The sequence below is a fragment of the Drosophila ficusphila genome, unplaced genomic scaffold (genome assembly GCF_018152265.1).
Source record: "Drosophila ficusphila isolate 14025-0441.05 unplaced genomic scaffold, ASM1815226v1 contig_286, whole genome shotgun sequence".
Taxonomy (NCBI): Eukaryota; Metazoa; Arthropoda; class Insecta; order Diptera; family Drosophilidae; genus Drosophila; species Drosophila ficusphila.
In genome coordinates this window covers 5,334,613-5,343,973 of record NW_025064189.1, presented here as the reverse complement: position 1 = coordinate 5,343,973, position 9,361 = coordinate 5,334,613, and the positions used below count along the sequence as shown (strand labels likewise).

Here is a 9,361-nt window from a genome sequence, read left to right as displayed (position 1 = left end):
CATAACTATTAAATCGCAATCGCTGTGTTTAAGGTGTTGCTTTATTTGGTTCGTAATATTAACTAAAGATCATTTACTAAGTAAACAATAGACTGTTGCAGTTGCGTTTAACTTAAGCTTAGATTGCACGATGAAAGAAAGACTGGCCAAGTCAGTAAATGCAAGCGCCTACTTAACCGAGCACAAAAGTACGTATATGTATGTATAATAAAAAACAATAACAAATAATTCGAGTCGAGTAACAAATAAACATAAAAACAATTAATGAAAGTAAGGGGCGGCTGGCCGAATCTCTTAAAACATATGGCATTCTCTAAAATGGAATTGATGATTCAGATCTGAAAAAGTCTCAGTAGTTCAAATGCCAGTCCTTTGAGTTGGCACAAGCCAAAAGGAAACTTTTACAAAGCGCGAAATGTGGGTAAATTGGGCTAGGAGTACCGAGGTGTACATATTGCGATGACTATGAAATACTTTGGTTAGTGTTGTGTTTGCATGATATTGGTTAGCTGCAATTCGAGTCGTTTCGATTGTGTTTTTATTTGTTGACCAGGCCGCGGGCTTTGGGATACGCTGAAGCTGGCTTTTTGGCCGGCAGACGACCTGTGGGCGGACGGCGGTTCGAGTCGAGATTAGAGGCGGCACTTGGGACTCCGCGACTCGACTTAATGTTCCGGACATTGGGAATGGCACTGCCCACGGCTGAGCCAGCGCCAGGACCCGCTCCTCCATTGGCATTCGCATTGATGATGTTCTCCAGCCGGCTGCGCAGTGAATTCGTGTGCGAATCCACAATGTCGATATCATCGCCGCCCGTTTGCATGGCCTGGGCGAGCACCGCTTGCAGCGAGGCAGACACTTTGGGTGTACGGTACTCCTGGGTGGTGCGACAGGGCATCTCCAGCTCGTAGTTCACGATGTTCTCGCTCTTGAAGCGCAGGGAGCTCGGTGCATTCGACTTGGCCTCCTGCAGGGCGTACTCGGAGGTGGGCCTCCTGCGCTGAGGATGCGAAACGGGACGCTTGCTGCTGAACTTGCCATCGCCACCGGGAGGCGTGGGCAACGGCATCGAGGAGAACTTCCATTCCTCCTGCTCCTCGTCGTATTTTGCTTGCGTGTACAAACGTTGCTTAACCTCGATGGGCACAAAGTTATCGATTATCAAGAGCTGACGCTTCAACTCCTTGACCAGTTCATTCTGGGCCATTTCGAGTTCTCTGAGATCCTGGTTGTGATCAGACTTGCAGTCGTTGAGCTCCTGCTGCAGGGCCAAGTACTTGGCATAGCATTTGGATAGCTTGCGCTTCTTTAGCTCCACCTCCTGTTCCAGGGAAACATTTCGCTCGCGTATCTCTAGCGTTGTCTCCTCTTGCAGCTCCAGCTGCTGCTGGATTTCGATTTCGCGCTTCTTGCGCTCGGCGATTTCCACCAGCTTCTTCTCCAGCTCAATCTGTCGCTCGCTATAAGTGTCCAGCAGGTTTTTGCCGCCGCGCACCAGTTGACCTTCCAGCTCAGCCAACTTGGCTGCCAGTTTGGAGTTCTCAACACGCTCGCGCTCCAGTTCCTCGTTGGACTTGGCTACCTCGGCCTCGTTTTCCTTATCCGACTCGGATTCTGCCCCCTCCGGATCGCTCTCCTCTTCCGCCGGCTGTTCAATGGTAGACACCTGCAGAGAGTCGGACATTTCCTTGGATACGGGCTCCTTTTTGGGCTTCTTGACCCGTTGCTTCTTCGCAGTGACCTGCTTTTCGCTTCGCTGTTGCTGTTGCGGTGCAATCAGCCTCTTGAGCCGTTCGATTTCCGCTTGGTACTCCTTCAACTTGGCGTCCTGCGGATCCTCGTTCTTGATCGGCTGATTCTGGATGGACTTGGCTCGCGAGGCATAACGCAAGGTGGTCAGCGTCTCATTGTAATTGTAATTAGAGGGTCCAATGTTGGCTATCATGATGGTCTTCGAGTTGCCACCCAGTGAATCCTGTAGTAGCCGCGTCAGCTTGGAGTCACGATAAGGAACGTGAGGGGAACTCTCCGCCAATGCGGAGATCACATTTCCCAAGGAGGAGAGCGCCAGGTTGATCTTGCTGGCTTCTTTTAGGCGCTCCGCTGAGGCTCCCGTTTTCGACTGTCTCTCGCTGCCGGCCAGATCGATGAGATTTAGCTTGCCCACCTTGATGGTGTTTGTCTCCGTGTCGCACATTTCGATTTTGATCATAAAAATGGCATGAGATCTGCAAGTTAAAAATCACAGTCATTGTTACGGAACAAAGACCACCAAAATACCCCTCTTCTTACCTAGAACTATGCTCATTCATATTGGTAAATCCCACGGTGCGATTCTTGTTGCCCACCTGCATCACTTTGACCATGTCCTCCACACTTTTGCAGTTAATGGCATGCAGATTGGGCACATAAACGCCAGATCCCCGCTCCCTTACCTCCAAATGCTTGGAGTTCGGCTTCAGGAGATCACGTAGTTCCTCCATGTAGATTTCCAAATAGGATACATCCACCAAGAACTGGAAATTCTCGGTGCGATTGATGTGCAGCCAGATTTGTTCGAAGGTGCGCGGTATTATGCCCATTAGTTCGTCATTTCCGCGCACACCCTCCATGGTAAAGGTTTTTCCGGTGCCCGTTTGTCCGTAGGCGAAGATGCACCCATTGAATCCCTCCAGCACGGAACTGACCAGGTTAAAGACCACTTCGTGGTAGAGTGTCGTTTGCGAGGCACTCGCATCGTAGGCGGCATCGTAGGTAAAGACCTTGCGCTGCTCCTTGTTGGCGTCCACCACATTCTGGAGCTCCACAACTCCTCGATTGGGATAGACATTAACCACCTCTGGGGATCCTTCCGAGCGTTCCCGATTGCTCATGGGTCGGCATCTGACCACCACTTGGACGCACTCATTGGGTGTCTGGCTGCCGCCAGTCCCGGGTCTTCTGTTCTTGGCACTCATCGCCGGAAGTCTGTGTTTCCGTAATTTTTGTGCTCTTTTGTGTGCAGTGACTCAGGGCGCTCCCCCTCAAAAAAGTCAAGTAGCTGTGGCGACCGAAAACAAATGACGAATAAAATCAATAATTCCTCCTGACGCAACCATCTGATTTTGCCACTTCGCCTTCGTTTTGCACGCAACGTTTGAAGTTTTTTAGATACTTCAACATTTCTGCGAGACGGTTTGGCAATCAAGTATTATTACCTGTTATTTTGAAGCCAATTACTTCACCTTGAATTAGCTTTTTTTGTCTCAGCTGCGGTTAACAGTGTATGGCTCAAATTGTAGTGTGGCCAGGTGTCGTTTTCATTGTGTCGTTAAACATGAGCGGCGTTCTGAAAAATATATGGTACTCCCAATATTTGGCGCGCAATTTAAAAGCGAATAAAATAAATATTTTGCCCTGTATACTTTCTGTATCGTATTATAAAGAAATATTGTTAATGGGAAATTCATCGTTTCCACAAATTAAAACAATGTAATTCTTTGAATCAATTAACCCTTAAAATACAATTTATTTGTTTAAAAAGGTTTTATTTTTTTGTTTTTATATTTTATTACTAGTCACGTTTTCTCGACTTTGATTGGCTCGAACTAGACTTGCTAGAACCAGTTTCCCCGCGCTTGCGTTTATTCAAAGGGTTTCGTGGATCGTAGGCATCATACCAATCGTCACCCTTTTTATTGGCGTCTTTAGCCAAAACAGGAGCGGTGCTATTGAAATTCAAGGTGTGCGACAGCCAGTCGTCGCCGATTATTTCCTGTTCCACTGAGCTGTCATCCAGTTCCTTGGGTTCCGGTTCAGTATCATCGGAGTTTGACTTTTGCTTCAAGTTATCCAGTTTTGTGCGAAATTTGGAGAGCAAGCTCAATGTAAACTCCTCTCTTAGAAAGTAATAAAAGTTTTTATGACACAAAATCTGTTTTGCTAGGAGATAGAACCTACCTTGACTGTCCTTTTGGTTGGAGCTTAGATTTAGCAGTGTACTTTTCCTTGGACTCTATAAAATCGTGGATGTAATGGTTTTCGCTAGCTCCTTTAATTTCTGAAGATTTTGATGATTTCTCTTGACTATTTAGAAGTTTGTCTTTGGTCTGCTTATCCATTTGGTATTGCTTTTTTAGGGAGGCAATTTCTTCACGGATCTTGGATCTGAAATGGGTAAACACAAATTAAGATGGAACTCAGAGTTTAATATAATTAAGCTTACTTTTCTTCGGAGACTTTTCGACTTTGTTCTTGCTCGCGTGTCATCAAAACATCTTCTTCGTCCTCTGAATCAGTCTTTTCTTCCACAGGCTTAGCCTTTTTGTCTGGTCGAGTCTTTGAACTTTTTGATAGCTTCATTTTAATGAGATCTGAACTAGCGGCTGACGGTTTATCATTGACACTGTCCTCAAGGCAATCATCGGACAAAGCTTCTTCGATTTCGGGTTTCTCCAACTTGGGTACTCGAATGGGTTCCTTGCTCAGTTTAGGATCATCGGTTACGTCGTGCAGGGATTTAGCTTTACCGGCGTTCTGTTTAACATACACGTTGGTTTCTTCTTCATCGCCCTCGGCTTCTTCTCCGAATGAAAGCAGGCCAAAGTTTCTGTGAAATATTTAAAAAGTCTAAGTCAAAGTACTGGAACAAATTGTTGGTCACGGTTAATACAAATATTTAACCCTTTACATGGCAATAACTCCGATTTTCTTCATTTTTTTTTTGTTTGGTAGATAAGTGAAAATAAAAAATACACTTCTTTTTATTTTTTTAATTTTTTTGGTTTTACCTTATTTTTTCTATGTGTAAAGCTACTTTAATGCATATTTGCAACAAGGCAAAATTGCTGATTTATTCGTATTATAATGCAACAAACACAAAAACTCGACAATATATAACAAAATATAATTTTTACCTGTTTATAAATATAAATTAAATTAACTGTACATTTTTTTTTTGATATTTATATTTGGACGAGAAACTGCACAACCAGTTCAGATTTCCACATTCACCAAATTCGCGGGAAAAGTAATTATCTGTTGAGTATTGGACAGAATTCTGAGTGACTAACACTTGTTATATAAAAAACGAAAGTTTCTGAACTGCATCAAAAGATTTCAGAAAGTTTTGCAACGCCCGTTGAAAAATAAATGAATTTGAACGGTATGATGCAGATATGCATCACCACCATGTAAAGGGTTAAATATTCACCTATAAGTAGATAAATGGTACGGTGGAAAACGTAAGGAAAAAATTTAATATAAAAAAATGCAAATATGTATTGAAATTTTTAAACCGTAAGAAGCTTTGAACAACAATTACAACAATAATATGTAAATACATAAAGTCATATCTGAGATGAAAAGCTGATATCTTACTTGACTCCCTGTCGATCCTTCTTGCTCTTTTTGGTCTTGCTGGACGGCTTAGCAAATACTCGAGGTACGATATCATCAAAGGGATTGCTCAGCACCTCCGTGGAAACAATTCGATGTGCGTGCATAGGACGCTCCTGGTGGTCAACAATGCCATCCTCTAGCTTAAGCATGTTGTAAATGGTGTCACCAGTTATCTTGCCGAACAGTGTATTTTTATTCTGCAACTCCGGCGTGGGTGCAAAAGTGAAGAAGAACTGTGATCCGTTGTCATCTTTCCCAGAGTTGGCCATTCCCACGAGACCACGACGCGTGTACCGCAGACGCGAATGGAACTCGTCCTTGAAGGGCTGGCCATAAATGGACTCGCCACCCGTGCCATCCCCATTTGGATCGCCTCCTTGGACAATAAATCCCTTGACCAGTCGGTGAAACTCGGTGTTCTTGTAGTATCCCTCCAGGCAAAGTTGTACAAAGTTGCGGCAAGCCTTCGGACATTCCCGTGCCCACAACTCGATGTCTATATCGCCCACAGTGGTCTTTAGAAGGACCTTGCCTGATGTGGGCGGCTCTTGGATGTAAATATTGCTCATTTTGGCAAAATAATAACAACTAACCAAAACAATCAATGCAACAGTGTGACCTGAGTTTGGTTTTGTAAAACTACCAACGGACGGTGGAAAATTTATATTAAAAATACCAAAATAATACCCTTGTATTATCATGGACAGGCAAAGAAAATAACGAATATAATTTTGAAAAGAAACATTTATGTTTCCAACTGCTTTTTAATTTAATGTAATAAAAAAATTGTTCACATAGATTAAATAAGGTAAGTTAACATTAATTTATTAACTAAAGCGCTTTCGATAACTTTTTCCTTTAGACGTTTAGAATGTGTTACTAGGCAACCGTTTTGTTTCTTTTATTACTTTTCTTTGATTTGTACTTTTTCAATTGTGAGTTTTGATTAACTTCAGCATGAATTTTAACGAAGATCCACTAGCGGAACTTCTCAGCGATAATAGCCTGGATAATGACAACTTTTTTGACACTCCAGCGGGAGGAGGACACAAAAAACCGTCGAAATCGGCAAAACCGAAGGGAAAACTGGAGGATTTGTTTGGCATTCAGGAGGAGACGGAGGCTGATGTACAGGGCCAGGGTTCAGGAGCCAGGAACAAACCCAATGCGACCAGCACGCCAAGGATTGTGAAGCAGAAACCCTCGATTTCACTGGATGATGACCTCGGCGATGATGACGATCTGGGCTTTGATCCCAAGCGTCCCAAAAGTGGTGGTGCCAAAAGGAGTCTTTTCGACGACTTGCTGCCTAGCAATGTGGAGCCGAAGAAGAATATATTCGATGAGATTCTCGCGGGAGATGCTGGCAAACGTCCTGCCACCGCCAAACCATCAATGTCCCGCCAATCCACGGATACCACCACGGAAAACTCGCAGGCGAGACCCAAAACCTCCACGGGTAGAAGGAGTTCGGCGCAATCGGTCATCATGAATACCGATCCGTTGGGACTTTTTAATAGGGATACAAATGCCACCGTTTCGGGCATGTCTACTCCGGTTTCGCGAAAGCGGGGAACCACCGCCGATTGGTTGGGTTTGGAGCAGGAACAGGATCAGCAACCCGTTACTCTCAAGCCGCAGACGCCCCAAAAGAAGCAGGAATCCAATGAAGACGCTCCAAAGAATACATCCGAAATTCTGCGACTTCCCGACTCCGATGAGAACGAAATCGAACCGGAACCGGAAATGCCTGCTGTACCTGTTCCATCTGCCGTGACAGCCTCTACTCAAAATATCCTGATGCTTAGCAATCTCAATTTGGAGAGCAATCACAAGTTCAATGCCTTGCAACAACAGGAGGCGCAATTGGTGATTGCCGCGCAAATGAAGAACCAGGAAAGGACTTTGCTCGAGATGCAACGGCGTCAGGAGAGCCAGGATCGCAAGTTCCAGGCTCTAATTCAACAGCAATTGCAGCGCCAGCAGCAGATGGAGGAGCACATCAAGGGACAGCAGGAACGGATTAATATGCATATCCAGCTAATGATGTCGCAACCCGTTCATGTCCAGGACGTACCACCACCACCACCAACGGTAACCGCACCCGTGGAGAAACCGGAACCGGAACCCAAGGATACCATGAAGGTAGCGAGCCAGGAACAGGAACACTTGCTGCTCCTTGAAATGGAAGCCAAGCGCAATCTGCTCGAAAAACAGCGACTGGATGAGCTAGTGGCCAACATGAAGGTCAACTACGAGCAGGAGATCGAAATGATCGACACTTCATACAAGTAAATATTTTTCATTATTATATTTTGTATATGAAAATATTTCAAGTATTTTCTTTTACATTTTCATAATTTTTACAATACAAATCATGCTTACAAATTGTTTTAATTTCCAGAAAGCAACTAAAAGTACTGGAGGAGCACTTGGCCGCCGTGGAGGATCGCCTGAAGCTGGAGAACAGCGAGTTGCGTCAGTACTACACGGATAAACTGGAGAAGCAAAAGGAGGACTACACGGAACAGATCTCGAACTTGCGACAGGATCACGAGGACGAAGTGCGCAAGTTGCGTCAGTCACACGAACAGGATCTCGAGGGAATTCGTCAGGCGAAAATGCTGGAGCTTTCTGCCGTGCAGGATCATGGAAACTATCTGGAGACCCTCCGCCTGGCCTCCAGTAATCTTCAGGAGCTTCGCGACGGGATGACTGGCAACCAAGAGAAGGAACGCCAGTTGGAGGCTCGGGAACGTCGGTTGGCCGACCAGGAAAGGCGTTTAAAAATTGATGAGGAAACGGCTGACGAGGAGAAGCGCCGACTTATGGAACTTGTGAGCACCCTGGAGCTTCAGTTGGGCCGCCTTTCCAAGGATTCCGCCGAGGAGAACTGGCAGCTGCGACAGCGAATGTCCAGTTTGGAGGCGGAACGCAAGGCTTTCGAGCGCGAAAAGGACTTTCATCGTGAGCAAATGAAGCGCGATGAAAAGCGCGTAGAAGACCTGAAATCCCTTCAGCTGGCCGAAATGGAGCGACTACACCAGGATCTCCAACAGGAGCGAAATCAACTGGCCGTAGAACGCCAGCAAATGGAGCTGAAACAGCAGCTCCACGAGCACGGCGATTCGGACAAAGATCGCCGAGAGTTGGAGGCTCAACTTCAGGTGGCCCGCGATGCCATTCGACGGGCGGATGAGGAGCGGGATCGGTGTCACAAGCTTCAGCGGGAAGTGGAGCAGCGCAAACGTCTTCTGCTTGACAAGGAAAATGCCCTCAATCTCAAGGAGGACGAGCTGGGTCAAGCCACCGGTGCCTATCGCCTGGCCACCAGCCGCACCCACTTGGCCGAGCAAAGGCTCGAGAGGCGGACCAGGTGCTCCAGGCCAAGTTCAAGATAATGGCCAAACGGGCTCAGGATCTGGGCGAAAAGGAGGCCCAATTGGCCCAGGAACGAATGCTTCTGGCACAAGATCGTATCGCCCTGGTAAATCTGAAGAAGCAGATTCTTCGCAGCAGGTGTGCCCTCTGCAAAATGGGTGCAGAATCTGCGGAATTTGCCCTTCGACGGGGTAATCCACAGACCATCACGGATATCCAGTTGCCATCCAAAATGTCCGCCCAAGAACCGGGCCAAGTTCAGAGTGACATTGTGGATCGAATGCTGGACGAGAATATAGAGGCCTCTTACCGTCGGATGTATAACGCCCCACCGAGTAGTTCCTTAGATGATCCCGATTATGGTGGTGGACTGGACGATGACTCCAAGGCAGCAATGGATCACGGCAGGAATCTAGATTTGGATGAGGCATTTTTGGCCAACTTTAAATAGAAACTTTTAACCAAAGATAAATAAAAAAAACTTATCAGTAGACGCATAATTACTTATGTATTTTAGAATATTTTTTTATAAGAAACTAAATATTTGTGTGAATAGGACTTATAAAAATGATTCTTCCCTGGTTTTCGGTTATTTTAAAAT

The 9,361-nt window shown here is 45.6% G+C and overlaps 3 protein-coding genes across 3 annotated transcripts; 1 reads left to right on the top strand and 2 right to left on the bottom strand.

The window, feature by feature from the left end:
• Positions 1-22: 22 nt before the first annotated feature.
• LOC108100161 (kinesin-like protein Klp68D) lies at positions 23-3,288 on the bottom strand. Its single transcript, XM_017203924.1, has 3 exons — positions 3,198-3,288; positions 2,293-3,040; positions 23-2,228 (listed from the first exon to the last, which is right to left on the bottom strand). The coding sequence occupies exons 2-3, from the start codon at positions 2,955-2,957 to the stop codon at positions 539-541; spliced, it is 2,355 nt and encodes a 784-aa protein (XP_017059413.1). The 5' UTR covers positions 2,958-3,040; positions 3,198-3,288; the 3' UTR covers positions 23-538.
• Positions 3,289-3,495: 207 nt separating this feature from the next.
• Positions 3,496-5,992, bottom strand: LOC108100163 (spliceosome-associated protein CWC27 homolog). Its single transcript, XM_017203926.2, has 4 exons — positions 5,359-5,992; positions 4,205-4,588; positions 3,940-4,146; positions 3,496-3,878 (listed from the first exon to the last, which is right to left on the bottom strand). The coding sequence occupies exons 1-4, from the start codon at positions 5,946-5,948 to the stop codon at positions 3,554-3,556; spliced, it is 1,506 nt and encodes a 501-aa protein (XP_017059415.1). The 5' UTR covers positions 5,949-5,992; the 3' UTR covers positions 3,496-3,553.
• Positions 5,993-6,299: 307 nt separating this feature from the next.
• On the top strand, positions 6,300-9,236 carry LOC108100160 (trichohyalin). Its single transcript, XM_017203923.2, is given in 3 exon segments — positions 6,300-7,670; positions 7,784-8,730; positions 8,733-9,236. Coding segments are annotated over 3 exon segments (2,760 nt in total). The 5' UTR covers positions 6,300-6,336; the 3' UTR covers positions 9,212-9,236.
• The last annotated feature ends 125 nt before the right edge of the window (positions 9,237-9,361 follow it).